The following is an 18,629-nucleotide window of genomic DNA, read 5'->3' as shown; positions in this document are numbered from 1 at the left end:
GCCACTGTACCGGCACCTGATGCAACGAAACTGGACCCCCCTCCGAAAAGTGCACGGAGGCCCCCGTCCTCCCCTGACGCACCACCTAATACTTTTGCTAAGGGGGTCCTAGAGTTCGCCCACCCCCTTGCACCGCTAGCTTCTGTTACGCCACTGCTGCCCAGTCACGAAGAGTGCCTACGCGGCCCAAGGCGGCCCAAGGCACAACTACCCTGCCTGCCACGGTGCCAGTTGCTATGCCTGCTCTGGTGGTACAGGGCCCAGGATCTGTGCTTCATCCAGCAATCATTACGGTCTACAGATCATTATTTTCTCCAAGTTCGTCCTGCAGACGCCGTTCATTACCTCAAATTCATACAAAACCTTCTTTGAAAATTTTTCATCTTTGTCACCAGCCGTGCACATGAAATGGGTGTGAGCGCCGGAAGCCTTTACGCCAGAAACATTTCTCACTTAATTAAATCCCCTGACTTTGAACGAGGTGACTGTGCTTGCACCTCTCCCAGAGACATCTCATCAACCAGAAGAACCAGCAACAGCATATAAGTATGTAGGGACACGCTGCGCTGAAACACCGTGAAAGCGCGCCATGGGCGCTGTGATGAATAGAGACACCCGCGGGACTGGGGAAAATACAATGCAAAATAAAGTGTAAGCGTGACATGCGCGTACCACATACGCATGCACATCTCCTGTCTGGGCAGGCACGGTGAGCAGGAGACAGGGAGAGAACAAAACATGGCTTCCTTCCAATATAAAGCACGCATTTGGATGGCGCGCCAATCACAAGCATGGGTGGAGCTTCCACCTCCGCTTCGGAATCTAAATCGACAATAGATCTCGCAAAGCGAGCTGCGCATGCGCTGCGTCGCTAGGCGAGACCTAAAAAGAATAGAGCTACTCAATTTTTGCTGATGAGTTCAAAGCCTCTTGACACATCTAGTCATTGCCCCAGTGTCAATAACAATAAAGGAAACAGAAATCCCACCTGAGCCTCAAGTTTGGTCTTTGCATCCACCCGCTCACTTTCACACAGCATCTCTAGCTCTTCAGCCCGCTTCACGGCTTTGCGTAGACGCGACAAGAGATGGAAGCGCTTTCGAGGTTCGGTGTTGGACTCTTGCTTCAACTGCATGGCGTAGCTCCATGCCCGCTCAGCATCCATAAGGATAAGCAGCAAGTACCTGATAAAAAGAAGTAAGTAATAGACCCTTTACTAAAATAGATAAAGACAACAAAGCCATGTACTCTGCCTATTCCATGTATACGCTAACTATGCATATTTTGTTGATTTACAGTCATCAATACCAAATTTTGTCCTAAAGCTTTTTTAATGTTTAAAATGTGCTTCTATCACCATAGGCAAGAACTACAGCATGCAAGTTTTCGTGACAGATGCTGCAGGCGCTCACACAACCAGAATGGAAGTGTTAGTGTCCCATGTCAGCACACGTCTATTACCAGCTCACTGGAAGAAACTTCATGGTATTCTTTCAGCCTGCCCATGACCTCCTTGTTGCCCAAGTCCAATCTATATTAACAGTGCCTGGAGCTCAACTTCTAGGTGTGCCTATTACAGAAGGGACCAGGGTTTGCACCAGGCAAGAATGAATGATGTGGATAGTTGCACATTGTTGCAACAGCTATTGCAGTTGTGGTTACCTGTAGGAGTACAGCAGCTGTTGACCAGTAGTAGTGGATAGTTATCTTTCACAAGAATTAAAAACAAGCATTTGCAATGCAATAGGTCTTGCATTTACGCAAGTTTAAGCTATTGGTATTGTAAATGACAATGCTTATAGCTTAACCTCGTGTAAATGCGAGACCTATTGCATTGCAAATGCTTGTTTAATTTTAAAACTGAGCGCAGCGCCACTTCAAGGACACCGCACTCGGTTTATTTTGGTAATTTTTTTTTTTTTACTTTAACACTGAGCGCAGTGTTGAAGCGGGCGCCACGCTCAGTGTTAAAGTAAAAAAAAAAAAAGAGAAACCGAGCGCGATGTCCTTGAAGCGGCGCTGCGCTCAGTTTTAAAGTAAAAAACTAATAATAAACAAACAGAGCGTGGTATCCCTGAAGTAGGCACCGTGCTCACTATGAAAGTTTTAAAAAAATAAACAGAGTGTGAAGGCCCAGAAGTGGACGCCGTGCTCAACATGAAAGATAAATAAAATCAAAAATGATTGCGGTGTCCCTAAAGCGGGCGCCGCGCTCATTATGCAAATTCCCCAAGTATGCAGCCGCCATTGTCCCCATCAGTGCCAATAACAGAAATAGTGCTCCCCCCAAATAACGTTTTATACAACAAAGCACCTAGCTGTCACTTTAAAGTGCTGCTTATACTTGAACAGACTCCGATCATTCTGTGATTCAAATGGTCTGAAGTATTTATTAACTTCTCTTTAAATCTTTTGCATGTTCATATCTTTCGTCCAACATGTCGAGCTGAAAGACAGACCTCCGAGTGCAATTCATAAACATGTATAAACAACGGTAAACGTGAAACTCAAAATACAATATATACAATGTGCAATGTGAACAGGGTTACAATAAAACTAGATCCAGTCAATACTCTTAACAACAGCCGTTATAATAGTTATTTTTTCATTTATTCATTTTTCTCTGAGAGGCTGTTGCCTACTGGGAACACCTTTAAAGCCTGCCAGGGCAGAATTCAACATCAAAGTGCTCCCTAATGTTCTGAATGTATGTTTTCCCAGTAGAAGTTAATGGCATTAATGCATTCAAAAGATTTAAAGAGAAGTTAATAAATACTTCAGACCATTTAAATCATAGAATGATCTGAGTCTGTTCAAGTAAAAGCAGCAATCTAAAGAGACGGCTAGGTGTTTGTTGTTAAAAAAGTTATATTGGCCCTACATACCCGCCTTCGGGCCAAACCCCTTTTCTCAAAATAAACCCCCTAAATAAAGTAGGCTGTTTTACGAGCCAAGTAAAAGGTCCAGTCTTGATGGGCAATAACTAATGGAGACAAGGCGGTACCAAGGCGGGACTAACAACCCATTTACGAATCAGAAGCCACCATTTAAGAAGGACAATGACACAAAGCCAATGACAAATATGGGCGGAGAGTGGGCGAGGCTGCCAGAGCATACCCCAATACAGCATACCTTGCAGAGCGAGCAGCGCATGCGCGCTGATGCTGGATTCAACCTAAACATATGTGGTAAAGCCACCCACCTTAGTGCTACTCACTTTGTCGACCTCGGACGAACCACTCCACGTGTATCACGACTGTGACTTCGCTGTTGCTTACAGGTTTCCAACAAGTAATCGGCTACCCCACCTCACTGATGGATTAGCAGGCAGAAAGAATTATGGGCTTTTTAATTTCCTCTGACATGGCTGTGCGCAGACGGGTGCCAGCTTCCTGCGCTACTGGTCTTTGGCCTTTCAACAAGGCTGGTCAGAGGGAGAGACATGGCTTTCGTGCCTGAGCAGCTCAGCCCCTGCCTGAAATCCTCAAGTGTGCAGTGAATCTGCTAAGGACCCATTGCAGGCCTCGGTGTAGCACTTCACCTCCTTCAGCACTGCCCTGGTACAGCCACATACCGGAGAAAGGAAAGGGTTTACAAGCAAAACCTAGAGGCACTTTATTTTAGTCCCCCCCTTCCCAGATTACACAGGGGTCTCTGCAACAAAAGCATTTACGTATTTCCCCATCTTCCATGCCATGCAAAATGTTTAATATTACATTACAAGCATTGTGTGTGAGCAGGCAAATTAAATCTCAAAGTTATATTTGAGTTTTCAAAGCTTGGATTTGGGATTACGGAGAACTCTGCCTCCAACAAGTGCGTCAACCTCCAGAGCTATTCGTCCTAAGAGCCCGCATTATTTACGGCACTTCACAATAGCACAGCATGAAGAAAGACTTCACAAACCAATGATGCATACAGCGGCTTCTGAATAAAGGTGACCAACCTCGCTAATGCGGCCTTATTATAGACCTAGGCTAGTGGGCATTACCACCTGGACCCCACCCTTCTCACAAGAACACTCTTGTATGGGTGACACCAGAGGTCAATAAACCATGCAGTGGATTGATTTGGGGACTGACCTGATTAAAACCAGTTGACAACTTGCAATGTCAAGTTGTGACACCAAACACACGCCAAAGCAGGTTCTTGTGATCAAATGATGCAGAAAAAACAGCTTGTACAAATGAAGGTTCACGAAGAAACAGCAGTACAAAAAAATGTGTGAGTAATTTGGCATTGGAGAAACATGCCACTCTTTCATCCAATGCCCAGCATTTCCCAGTGCACCATAAGCTGAATCATGTTTTTATTCTGTACAGTGCCCATTAAAAACAAGCGAGCGCGTCTCGCGCTGAGTGGGAAAAAAAGACGAGGAGAGGAGGCGGCAGCAGGGGGTGGGGAGAGAGGGGGGGGCTTGCGCCCATTTCCCATGCGGGAGCGAGCAGGAACCATATGTTTGTAATTAACACATGGTTTGAAAGCTCGCAACCGGCAAGGGTATCGCCAAACGTGCACGCGTTGCCATTCAAAGCAATGCAATGCGTGCACGTTTTTGGCAGCAAAACTGAATCGATAGCTAAAGGTCTTTTCCTATGCAACACATGCGCGCTGCGTAGGCGAGACCTGAAAACAGGGCAATAGCTGTGCATGGTGATACTCAAAAAGCATGTATTTTATCGCTGTGATGCACGTAACAGGAAGCAAATATTACAGTGTTGAAGAACAGTCACAGAGCAGCACCTATTACTATTTAGCATAGAACAATTTAGAAGCAGTAGTGCATATGTTCAGCACATAATCAAGGCAACAGACACTGCACTACAGTGTAGAACAATAAAGTGGCAAGAGTCACTGTACAATTGTAATTGCTTCTATAGAGTGCATACTACCCCTGACAAGGCCTTTTAGCGCTTTATGGTTGGACACATGTATTATCCCCATCAGGGTGTTTGTTTTTATCTTGGTACAGGATATCATAGCAGTGGGCAATAACAAACAACTTTTCAAAGAAACAGCCTTCCATTCAACCAACATCGGTATATTGCCAGCTTCCACAAACAAGCATTTGCAATGCAATATGTCTCACATTTTACGAGAGTTTAAGTTATTGGCATTGTAAATGACAATACCTTTTATCTGTTTTGATAATTAGCACATAAATAAAAGACATCATCATTTACAATGCCAATTGCTCAAACTCTTGTAAATACGAGACCTATTTCATTTCAAAGACGCGGACGCCATTGTCCCGGGCTGCTTGGAAAGCAAAAGCGCACATGACGCGCTGAATGCTGCAGGAAAGCCTGTCGTGCCTGCAGTAGGAGAAATTCATTAAAGAAAATAGTACTCAGACAAAACAAGCATTTACAATGCAATGGTCTCGGCATTGTTAAAGTTAGAGCTATTGGCATTGCTCATGACATTTTTGTTTATGTTTTTGTTTTTAAAACATTTAAAGAAATGGCATTGTTATTTACAATGCCAATAGCTTAATTACTCTCAAATGCGAGACCTTTTGCATTTGCACCCACACACAGAGCCACACACACAAAGCCACCCACACACACAGCCACCCACACAGAGCAACCCACACACAAATAGAGCCACCCACAGAGCCCCCTACACACAGTTACCCACACACAGAGCCACCTACCAAAAAAGCCACACACACACAGAGCCGTCCACACACACACACAGAGCCTCCCACACACACAGAGCCTCCCACACACACAGAGTTGCCATATTACTCAGTGTCAGAATGACAATGTTTCGGGCCCTGATTTTTAATCATGAAATCAACGGATTCTACAAACCTAGTCATACACTGTTTTTAAATGCATAGCCCAATACTGTAGTGATTGTGTACAGTCAACATGGAGCGACCGGACTACCAGTTTAATTCGCGCAGACGTAGGGCCTTCTGGTACTTGTAGTAAGGCAAGTGAGGCATGTCCACCGCTCACCTGATTTAAATCCTCGTCGATCAGCAGAGTGCTATTTGATAGGCAGTGTGATAAATAGAACACTTTCTGATAGCTGGCTGGCTACCTATTACACAGTTTGCAACGCTACATACATTGGTCAATTAACCTTTCCTGCCGTTTACCCGGCTGTCTGGCAAGTATCACATTTTCACACCTGTCCGACACAATGACACTAAAAATAAGACACTTTCTGCTATTGGTCTTGCTGGCTACTGCACACAATAGCTCATTTTATATTCATCTCGCAGCCCCACTAACAATACGTTTTTTGTGTCTATGTACCCAACACGCCAAAACAAAAACATTATAGATGTTTCTTGCAGTTTATCCACCTGTTGATTTCACGGAGAAGTTTAAGATGGAGGTGAAAATCGCCAGCCTTGTAACACACGTTTAATCGTGTGCTTAGTCCTTAAAGAATCTCGCTAAAACTTTTCTGCACATGTAAGGGAGACAGCATGAATGTGGTGCGGTAGTAACGTGCACCTTAACTTCACCACTGCCTTTAAAAAGAGAGCCACAGCTGCACCACTCTAACACCCCCAGAGCAAAAACCTATGACAATTGGTTTTATTCGACTTTTAAAACAAAATCCCTTCTTAGAATAAAACGAAAACGTTGCAAACTGGCATACAGTGGATAAAAGCCAGGGGGAAACCGTGAAAGACCTCATGCAGGCAGGCAGGCAGAGGAGAGGTGGTCCAGCAGCTTTCCAGGAACCGGGAGGGAGAGAGTTAGGGAAGAGTCAGACAGCTTCAAAGAAATGTTTGACAGGAGGGATCGAGAGCCTGCGGGCCAGGATTGTTTGGGAACCATTGTGACCTTATCGCCTGTACTCAATACGAGAGAAAACACAACACGAGAATGGGGATAGGTGCGATTAGTTTCTCCGTGTTTCTTCCCAGAGTGGGGGGTGATGGGATTACAAAAATACACACAAGCGCCCCCTCCCATCCCTTAACAGCTCTTACCCTACCTGCATGCCTGCGGTACTGAAGGGGCAGAGTGGTTTCTCCCACATTGGGGGTTCTCCTGTCTGAGACCCTAGGTGCCTGGCACGGTGCAGCTTCAAAGGCAGGGCAAATCACCGCAGTCCGCTCACCCCGGGCGGCACAGTGACACATCAAAGTAGGGCGAAACTGTGCCGGGTGTCAGACGAGTGCCCACCTTGCAGATCACCACAGGACATGCACCAGAGCAACTCCTCTAGGCGCCAGCACCAAAGTTAATCCACGGGCAACGAACACCACACGCACAGTACTGGCGGGGTCTGGACCCTCCACCCGCTCTGCCTTCTGCGGGGTGCAGCAGGTCCCCGGTTGGATCCAAGAGGTACGACTACACTGCTGTCTGTTCTCCCATACATGCACTGGAGGGAAGCAGGGGGCGCGCGCGCGCTCGTGTCCCAGACCTGCCTGCTCCACGGCTTGCAATTGCGCTGAGCCCACAGACCGCCCGCGCGGCCGCGAGCCCAGCGCCTTCCCTTCTCTCCCAGGAGCAGACCGCCCGCATGCCATTGGCCAGCACAGAAAGGGCTGGGACGGCTGTGCGGGGCCTGTGCCTCCGCGCGCGGACCCTCAGGGCAAAGAGGCAGCAGAGGGGGGTCTCTCACCGCTGGGGGGACCTGCGCCCTGATGTCGTCCAATGAGAGGAGGGTGCTTTAATAGCACATCCCAGGTGCTGGCTTAGTGAAAGTCAAAGGCAGCCAGGGTTCCATTTATTAAACGATGTGAAACGCTGATAATTGTAAGAAACGTGTTCAACCTACTTTCTTGAGACTGGAAGACCTTCCCAGCGGAAGAAGCCATGCCGATGACCTTTGTGGCTGTTAAATTGTTTCTTGACCTGGCAGATCCGGAAGTCGTCAGCGAAGGGGAGGTTGGAGGACAGGGTATCACGGAATACAGCCCTGCATCGCACCACGCGAGTCTACAGCGTGTCTTGCTCATGCTGCCTGCACGCGCCAGTAGGCTCTCTGATTGGTGGACCTTGTCAACCAATCACAGTGCTTATTTGGTAGTTGCCAACCAATCAGAGAGCCGACTGGCGCGTGTAGGCAGCGTGAGCAAGACATGCCGTAGACTCGCTGTCTTATGGGCGTGTTAAAAAAAGAGAAAGAATCGAAAAAACACGCCCACGAATCCGAAAGAGAGGGGGCTTGTTTGGAGAGACAAAGCTCTTCTCCAATGGCTGCCCAGCATTTAAGAGGACAGCCAATGGAGAAGAGGAGAGAAGAGGGGCGGGTTCAAGCCCCACTACTCCAAGTCATTAAATCTCGCAAGCGAGACTGCGTAAGCGCAGCCTTCGCTAGCCGAGACCTAAAAAAGGCACATCGTTTTTGAAGCAAAGGGCAATTAACACTACAGGGAGCGCGCATGTAGACAATTTAACTTCCTTATTAAAAATTAGAACATGCATCCCTGATTACTTTAGCGCCCAATATGCAAACTGACTATTCTGAATCATTTGTTTTCCCTCTTGATCTAGTCGATGTAATAATAAACATTTAATATCAAAAGTTGAGTAAATATGTTCTCTAAATAATTACTTAGGAGACGTAGTAAAACAGGGAGCCGCCAATAAAGGCCGCCGTTGACAATTCACCGCTCAAAGTTGTTTTGATACTGTGAGTTGCCCTCCCCCCCCCCTCCCCCCCCCCCCCCCCCAAGTACGCCACAGCTTCTTGGGACTGCAAGATGCCCAAGATTGTTTTTTTATCCATAAAGAGATTTCCTAGACCGATCTTCTTTATTCCCAGGAAAACAGGAAGTGCTCTGGGGCTCCGGAAACTCTTGACACACCCTGGCTTTCAACCTCGAGTCTCCAAGAAGAGGGGGAGAAGATGGTTTTTCGACAGGAGATGCCACCAAAAACTGCAGAGGCAAACTAAGTATTTGAGGATGAGGAAGAAGATGTAAGGTGAATTAGAGTAAAAAAGAGAGTGACAACTTGCAGATGAGGGGCGGATTAAGATACGGGTATCTGAGGTCAAGAGCACTTACACACAGAATAAACTGCCCTTATGTTGTCAATTACATTTATCTGCCACCAAATCCCACGTTTCTGTAAAATAATGGATTGAGTCGGACGGGGTAAACAACTAGGTTCGAGCCTCGGCATCAGCTCAACATCTGGTGATTCTGGGCAAATCACTTAATCTCCCGTGCCTACCAAATAATGAATGCGTCCTTGTGTAACGTAACTGGTGGCGTTTGGGTGCGGTTCGTTCTATATAAAACTGCAAAAAAAACAATGCCTGACCTGCAATAGCCAGATGGGAGGAGGAAAGAGAGGCCATCACACGCTGTACTGTGTGATGAACAAAATGCTTTCTGAGGGAAACGCCGGAAAGAGAGCTAAACACACAAAGAATGCACTTTTACAGAAATGAACCAAGAATTCAGCATTTCTGAATGCCACAGATAATAACTAATGGCAATCGGTGGGTTTGCCAAACCCCACAGAAGAGATAAGAGGTCGATCAAAGCTCAACCTAAAAATGAGAGCGCCCCAGACATGGTTACAAACCACAACATAAATTATACATGTAGAGTTAGTTACTTAATAAGTCACAAATTGTTTTATGACTAACAAGGTGGAAGGAAAGCTCTACATAAATACAACGCAATTCTGATTTACAATCTCATAACTTAAAAATAGACTAGAAAAAAAATACTAAGGCGCAATGCCAATGGAAAAGGCAACAGAAAACACTTATTCTACTTCTCATGTGCTCCTCATTTGATGATGCACAGAAGCAGAGCAATCCAATTCACACTTTCTACACATATAGGTTTGGTACAGGTTAATGACCTAAGGGTTTTCAAGATACTCGTACTGTGAGAGCAGAATCTACACACAGGTGTCAGGAACTTGCTTAACAGCATAAGCCACTAATATGCTGTCAGCAGTTATTACCAGTAGGATTGAAGAGGCATCTGGCAGTGGAATATTGTCTCTAGCAGATGAGAGCGATGCAGAATGGTCCATGTTAGGGTTCGAACTCTAAATTGTTCACCAGCAAGCTGTGCCCATGTGAATTCATGCTTCTGAAGATTCTCATGATGCCTTGCTATCCTGGGAGACTTTGTCTTCTCAAACAAATGCAAGGACGGATCAGAAACTATTGTACAGCATAGTGACATCCCTTTCAATATGAAACAGGATTCCACATTGGATTAATTTGCTTAGTACTCCTAGATTAAGCTACAACCTCTAGTTACAGAATTCACAGATCCACATGTTTTCCTCAAGATCTATAAATGTACTTTGGCACCCCAAAGGAACACTAATCTCCATTATGTACTTTTTTATGTGTCTCCACCTAACTTCCCAGTCACGTACAGGTAACCTCCTTAACATTGCTTCGAGTTCTGCATTATGTTCAATTATTTGCTTTCCACTACTTGAAAATTACTGAGGTGAGGTTTGCTTGGCTGTATTGTAAGCCATTTCCTGACTAGGTTTTTGAAGCGCCATTTTAAGTCCTTCAGCACCGTACAGATCTCAAGCTAGCAATAAAAGTTGTCCATATTACCACAATAGATTGTTGCTTGAACAACTGCTTGATTCGCCAGTCACTTCACTCTATAAGTGGGTACGCATGCCTGTTGGTGTATCATTCAAATGTATGCATACCAACACTATTTATTACAAGAAGGTGAGAGGATGTGTGCTGGAAACCTCTTTTCAATTCAAGCTAGATGAGAAGTGCAGGGTGAATGGCTTAAATCGTATACAGTCCAAAAACTACACCTAGTTTCAATTAATCCACGGTTAGTATTCTCACACTTATTAAACACATTCACACTTCAAGATATTCCATTATAATGTACCATCTCATATCTCTCCTATGCAGAGTAATGAAACTTCTGTTTCAACTGAACGGTCATTCATCAGAAAGACGACAAACAAAGATAACCACGCTTTCCTTCAGTGCAGTGTTTCAAATTGTGATCACTGCTCCAACACTAGCAGCTTCAGCGCTCTACCCTCCCTAAAATGTATATATAGCGGAAAAAGGAACGTGAATAATAAGAATTTGTGAATAATAAGTATTTCCGCAGCCAAGTTAAGTAGTCATACAACTTGGTTACTTGTGGTCTATGGCCTAAAACCAGACTCCAAACCCATTTCCAGCACCTTTGGCCAGTGTCGGTGGAGTTTTCTGAGTGGGTGATGGCCTCATAACAAATTTCGGCCTTGGAGATCAGACTGATCTTGCTGCCAATGTAAGCGTCCCGCCGCTCATGGCTGCTACCGGGTTGGGAACGCTCCCCCGGACCGGATGGATCCAGATGGAGACCAATGCGCATCAGAGGCTGCGCAATGGATGGGCAGTGTCTAGAATGCTTGCCATGTTCCTTCCAGGCGAAAGCTAAGTATTCTGCCGATAGGATTGAGACACGCCTCCAAGCTATGTCCTACTGTCAATTGGTAATTCCTAGTTTTGCCTGGAAATAACATGGCTGCCTATGAGATCGGCCCCGCACAGTGACATTTTATTTATGATTCCATTAGGAGGAGCACACTGTTTTTACTACCATTGCGTCATTTACATAAACATGTTCAAATCGGCAAGGGCTTTAGAGAGGTAAAGAAAATATATTTTTATCTTCCTGGGCCACTTACTTTCGCTTTCGAATCGTAGAGCAACAAGAGTGGAAAGTGACGGGTGGAAGAGAGGCCGAAGAGGGCATGGAGCTAATGGGACAGGAAATTAAATTAAAAAATTAAAAAAGACTGTCAGAGCACAGCATGCGTCCTGCCTCACAGCCGCCACCCTGCTTGCAGATGCTCGCTTTGGAGGCAATACTCCATGGGAGTGAACGTTTGAAAAAAAGTACACACACAAAAGCCAATCCAAAAGCGTGGGAGGAGTCAGACCCCACAAGTACCTACAACAGATCTCCACAGTGCAAGAGTGTAAGCTCGACCAAAAAAAATGAGGGAAAGTGTTCAAAAGAGGCCAAAACGTATTCCCATAGTATTTTCTCAAGCACAACCCCTTCCCTTAGCAAAGCTGATCAACACAGACAAACCAAAAGATAGGTTCTATCAGCTGCACTGTCAATTCCTTATTTCAGTTTTGTTTTGACTCAGTTTTTGCTGCTTTTTCTTCCACCTACCCCGTTCCTTAAAAACAAAATGAAAATGCCAAGATACTTTTAAATAGGCGGATATATTAAAGTGCTATAATCTTAAAATATTTTTTAAATGACTTCATTTTCTCTAACTTAAAGAATAAAAACCTGCTGCTAATACCGATCAAGCTTTATTCACTCCCTGCATAAGTATAACCAAAAGGAATTGCTCTATTCCAACTATTATGTCAAACGTACTGTAATTTTGACAATAGCATGATTATTACACTTTGTGGTTTAATAAATGATATGTGTACTAAGTTATGCCGGGTATGTAGTGTAAAAGTGCTGTATTTACAGGAGATAACAATGAGCTTATATATAGGCTGCAGCCTAGGGCTACACCATAGCTTCCAAGGTTTCATATTGCTATGAGTGACCTTTTCGTAATTTCAGTGTAATTATGAGTGACATTTCAACAACTACGAGTGACACTTTCTTGTGAGCAAAATCAAGCCATAAAGACAAGGGAAACATATAAAAATCTGAAATTGCACCCCTTTGACCAATGAGAAACTCTACGAAGATCCTAAAATTGCAGCAATGCACCAGAAAAGGAAGGGTACTAACATAGTAAAAAGCAGTAACTCACAGCTAATAGTCAAGGATGCTACCATTCTAGCAATTCTAGTCACCTCTTCTAAGCAAACTGGGCAGTGTGTCCCTTTCTGCTGACCTTCAAAAGATAGTTAACAGCTGATATGGGGAAAGGTACATAAAAAAATGGAGAAGCAGAAAGGGAGATGCAAACAGTGGGCCACAGTTGTATTTTTTTTTGGGGGGGGGGGGGGGGGGGGGGGGAGTTGGCAGGGTAGCAGTCCTTTAAAGATTCTCTGTGGAGAGATTAGGCTATGCATCATAATTATTTGTAACAGTTTCACTATGCCCGATTCTTTTGTTTATAACACAGAAGAAAGACCATTTCTCCCTATCACAATTTAAAAGGTAAATGTTTCTGTGACTATTTTCTGAAATGAGTATGATAGTTTGGCACAAAAATGAGTAACAATCAAGGGTCTGTTTCGCAAAACCATTTGCACACTGAAGTTGGATTTACGTTTGCAAATGGCTTGTGTGTTACGGATGTAAGCTCTAGTTTTGTGTTCCCACAATGTTAGTTAACATTCACAAAATAATTTAATCCAAAGAAATATTACCTGTGCACAAATCTTTTCTCGGGATAGGGTATGGACATTTCTGAGACAGTGATGCCTTGCAAAGTCAATGTATACCCACAAAACTGCAAGAAACATTTCCAACCTAGGTACTGTCTGAGATTCTCTCTTGTCCAGGGCAAAAATAAATCTGCATCCATTGTGGAAATGGCGACAAAGGTGGTGGGGATGATAATAAAGGGATTTCTATACAAGGGAAAAATCTCAACATTTTAAAATGCAATTGCAATTTTTTATTACGTGTACACATGTCTAAAGATAAAATGCATAAATAGAAACCAGTGAGAGCAATACTGAAGTCATAAAATAATTGTACTTCCAATTTTGGTTATTTGCAACCTGTTTGCCAGAGATGTACTCCAAATGTAGACAGAAACACTTGTGTTTGCCTGAAGAACAAAGGAGTGACAGTGGCCGTGCGAGCATGTGCACTTTCCCTGTGTGATTTTCGTTCCCCAAGCATAGCTCTGCAGACAGTCAACTGCTAGTCACTCACTACCTACCTGCGGAAGGCAGCCTGAAGCAGGACACACAACGGTCAAGCTGAAGACTGTGGCCCGAGCACAATTTGAAAGGGGACGGGTGAAATGTGCATCGCAAGGCATGTGAATCTTGCACATCCACTGTTGAGGACAGTGAGAGCAGTCAACGTGCAGAGGTACGCCCCAGAGCAGGATGCGAATGGACTGTTTGCAGGTCTGCGGACCCTGCCCACACCAGCTCCTGCACCCGTGGAAGCAGAAGTTGCAGCCAGCAGTGCAGGCTTCAGCAGCTCTGCCTTTCACCTGCGCCGAGATCTCGATGCAAAACTGTCCCTAACTCGAACACCACTACCTCTCCCAGTGTCACAGCACAGGCCATTATGCGGAGCTCGTACCCCCGGTTAATTCAGCCTACAGCGTCGCAGGAAATGCGAAGAGACCCGGGGCTTCTCTGTGCCAGGTTCCGACGGGAAACAACTAGTAGTGAGTGTCACGTCTATGAGACCAGGCCAGCTGGAGGGAACACAATGGGGTGGACATGTGTCCGTGACCAAGTGATGGCACCACATTCTGGTCCGTGCACTGATGACGGTCCAGTCCAGTTACTGCCTGCCATCACAACTTGAAAGGCGGCTGGGGAGAGCTGAAACACCACTCGTGAAATGTGCATGGTCTGAGGCAGAGGCAAGAGTGCCGAGGCTAGACGGCTCAAAATGCAACGGCCACGCCTCCTCCTGCTGACTCTCTTCCACTAGCTCCTGAGGTGCGGTGAGGTCGGCCCGGAGGCAGGGAGCGCAGAGCAGCAAGAGGGGCAATCTAGACATTGAACACTTGCACTCCCATCACGATACAGAACTTAGGATGGCGCACGTCACATGACAATCCAGGATGCACATTTATACAGCCCAATCTTGTAATAAAATGTGTGATATATATTTTTAATGCGGATGCTGGCACTTGGCAGCGCTGATATACGTACGCCCACTGCGACTCCTTGTCATGGTCCACAGTAGGCTGCACCGCGCACCTCACCTGCAATCTAGATGGCCAGCCATTAGTAGTATGGGCTTCGTCCAGTGCCTTCGTCACATCAAAAGAGAAAAAACGGATTTGAGAAGCTCCAATTGAGATACCCCCCCCCCCCCAAAAAAAAGAACACAGTCGGACAAAGTGTGCGTCCTGCCTCCACTGTGCGCACCACTGCTCGCTCCAGAGGCAATATGCCGTGGGAGTGAACTTTAGAAAAAAAGGTGGGACATACGCCCGCCATATGCAGGCTCGAATTTTTACATGACACATACAAAAGCCAATACAAAAGCGTGGGAGAAGTCAGACCCCACAAGTACATACAACAGATCGCCACAGCACAAGCGCTGTAAGCTCGACCTAAAAAGTGGTGTGAGCAGCTTTGATCCAAAAGTGGTGTGAGAAGCTTTGAGCCAACAACAATAGTGGGGAGATGGGCTGAGAACAAGGATATTCTGTGCATAACTGGTGACAAACCTATCTAATGGAGCTAAAAATATGCGGCAAAATCATAGCAGGTTCCATCTGTTCACACGGCACGCCATGGGAAGCCACAATATAGGCAGGGCAGACATTTGGCAGGAAAAATGGAAATAAACATGCAGGTCTTTCTGTACTTATCATGGTGTTTCCCATCATACTGCACTGACCCTTCCGTGCTATATCATGAACGGGGAACCCTGCCCCTTGCTTACAACACTGGATGTGCAATTAGCATCAGTTACTGAATTTTTCGGAACATGAATGGGGCTATTTTCTGTAGCAGTATTTTCCAAACTGTGAGTCGCAAGCCGATTTTTGGTGGATTATAAAAGTACAAGCAATAAATAAAGATGCCTTTAAATTCTGTATTTGTTTGATCACATTTACTGCGCTTCAAAGACAGAGGTCAAATGTCAGGCTATATCTGCTGACAAATTGCTGCATTTTTTCTTTTTACATGGGTATTGGTGTTAACAAAGTCTTCTCACTTAGCAGTCATGGAAAGAAAGGAAAATGCATCTGTTCTTAGCATATAGAGCTGCAGATTAGTATACTTTTACCTAGATCGCCATCTGGTGTTGGGCTCGGATGTTTGCACTTTGTTTTTGTCTCGGAAGAAGTCTTTGTAGTCACGAGGTAGGTGACCCCTCCCTAGGACGATAGTGCGCATGGGCATCAACTCCATCCATAGATTGTTTTTGCCAAGCAGGGTTACAATGGAGTAGTAAGAAGTAGAAAGAGATGTCGATGTGTAATGTATCTAAGTATGATAGTACTGGAACAGATAGAGGTATCCGGGGAGGCGGGTGGGCGTATACAAATCTGCAGCTCTACATGCCAAGAACAGATGCATACTGGTAAGTTATTTTCCGCTCGAGGCATAAGAGCTGCAGATTGTATACTTTTGCATAGACTATACAGAAGTTACCTACTTAGCGGTGGCTACCGTTATCTGTTGCAGTGGTTTGAAAAATTGTTCTTAATACAGCCTGGCCCACACTAGCTTGTTGTTTTGCCTGCACATCTACACAATAGTGTTTTGTGAAGGTGTGCGGTGTAGCCCAAGATGCTGCTCTCCAGATGTCATCTAGGGTAATGTTCCATAAGAATGCCATGGAAGCCCCTAGTTTGCGTGTGTAATGAGCTCTAGGGGGAATGGTTAGTGTGCGTTTGGCTTTGATATAGCATATTTGGATGCATTTAACAATCCACCTTGCAATTCCTGTCTTTGAGATGGGATTGCCTTTATGAGGTGGGGAGAAAGCCGCAAAGAGTTGTTTGGTCTTTCTAAAGGATTTTGTCCTTTCAATGTAGTAAAGTATTGCTCTTTTAACATCTAACGTGTGAACAGCTCGTTCTGCCACTGAGTCTGGTTGAGGGAAAAACACTGGGAGCTCAACAGACTGGTTGAGATGGAAGGCAGATACGACTTTGGGTAAAAATTTAGGGTTAGTCCTAAGAACCACTTTGTTATGATGGATTTGCAAAAATGGTTCTTGTATGGTTAATGCCTGGAGTTCACTAAGTCTCCTGACAGATATTATAGCAACCAAAAAAGCTACCTTCCAAGTGAGGAACTGTAGTTCGCATTTATGGAGAGGTTAAAAAGGAGGACCCATCAGTCTGGTAAGGACCACATTTAGGTTCCACACTGGAGAGGGTGGGACTCTGGGAGGAATTATTCTCTTAAGTCCTTCCATAAAAGCTTTGATAGCGGGCACTCGAAACAAAAGCAAATGTTGTCTGTTTTGGAGAGAGGCTGCTATGGCAGCTAGATGTAGCCTAATAGATGTATATGCTTGTTTACATTGTTGTAGATGCAAGAGGTGGCAGATAATGCTCTGAATAGAAGCATTTAGTGGATTGATTTTGTTGTTTGTGCAATAAATGACAAATCGTTTCCATTTTGCCGCATAGCATGCTCTGGTGGTAGGGCGTCTAGCTTTCTTTAATGATATTCATACAGTCTGGCGGAAGATTTAGGTAGCCAAACCTCAGGTGCCAGATCGCAAGGTTGAGTTGATTGAGATTGGGATGTCTTATCTCTCCATGGTTCTAAGTGAGAAGGTTGGGTGAGAGACGTAGTTTTTGATGAGGAACTACTGATAATTCCAATAGGGTTGTGAACCATGGTTGTCGGCCCCATGTTGGAGCAACTAGGATGATTGTGAGGGAATGCTGTTTGAGTTTCCGAACCACTAACTGAATGAGTGGGAGAGGCGGAAACGCGTAAGCAAATTTGCTTGACCAGTTCATCCATAGCGCATTGCCTTTGGACAATGGGTGTGGATACCTGGACGCGAAAAGTTGGGCATTTTGCGTTTTGGTCTGTGGCGAACATATCTATTTCTGAGTGGCCCCACATGTGAAAGAATGGAAGAAGAACTTGAAGATGAAGTTCACATTCTTTGATCTGCTGTGTTTGACGACTGAGCAGATCAGCTATTTGATTGTGTACACCTGGGAGGTGTTCTGCAAGGCGATATATGTTTAGCGGAATGGCCCATCTCCATATGCTCTGAGCTAGGTGTGAAAGCTGCAGTGTGTATGCCCCCCCCCCTGTTGTTGTTTGTATGTAGTACATTGATGTCATGTTATCTGTACGGACCAGGACAGCTTTGCCTAGGAGGTGGATTTGAAAGGATTTTAACGCTAGGAAGATTGCTAACAATTCCAAGTAGTTTATGTGGAACTGTCTTTGTTGGGGTGGTCCACATGCCCTGGATGGTATGGGTTTGAAGATGAGCTTCCCAGCCGGTGAGCGATGCGTCTGATGTTAGCACTGTCTGTGGAACCGGGTCCAGGAACGGCCGCCCTTTGGAAAGGTTTTGTGTGTTCCACTACCGCAGAGAGGGATGGGTGCGGGCGTCCACCAACACCAGATCTGTCAGCTGACCTTGAGCCTCGTTCCACTGACGTGCCAAACATTCCAGTAAGGGGCTTATTTGGAGTCTTGCATAAGGGACGAGGAGAATGCAGGAGGCCATCATCCCGATTAACTGCATGAACACTTGCGCTGGTAGTGAGTGTTGAGGCTGAAATATTTGGATTAGAGCCTGTATGGTGCTTTTCCTGACTGTATTGGGATATGCTAGAGCTTTTGAAGTGTCTAGTGTAGCCTCTAGTATTGTTCTATGCTGGACAGTTGGAGATGGGATTTGGCGAGGTTTACTGTGTAAATCCCAAGCTGTGAAGCAGCTAAATTGTGTTGTGTGTGTTGCACACAGCTGCTGTGTGATTTGGCTTTTATGAGCCAGTCATCCAGATAATGGAAGACCTGAATATGCGGTCTCCTTAAGTGGGCTGCAACTACTGCGAGGCATTTGGTGAAGA

The 18,629-nt window shown here is 45.2% G+C and overlaps 1 protein-coding gene across 1 annotated transcript in view; it reads right to left on the bottom strand.

The window, feature by feature from the left end:
- SRP68 (signal recognition particle 68) overlaps window positions 1–18,629 on the bottom strand; it is a 326,066-nt gene that overhangs the window by 261,499 nt on the left and 45,938 nt on the right. The window contains exon 4 of the mRNA XM_085616948.1: window positions 989–1,184. Coding sequence (XP_085473074.1) covers window positions 989–1,184 — 196 coding nt within the window. The remainder of the gene's footprint in view (window positions 1–988; window positions 1,185–18,629) is intronic.

The sequence above is a fragment of the Triturus cristatus genome, chromosome 7 (assembly GCF_964204655.1).
Source record: "Triturus cristatus chromosome 7, aTriCri1.1, whole genome shotgun sequence".
Lineage (NCBI taxonomy): Eukaryota > Metazoa > Chordata > Amphibia > Caudata > Salamandridae > Triturus > Triturus cristatus.
The sequence above is the reverse complement of the archived record's forward strand: the minus strand, read 5'-3'. Positions and strand labels throughout refer to the sequence as shown.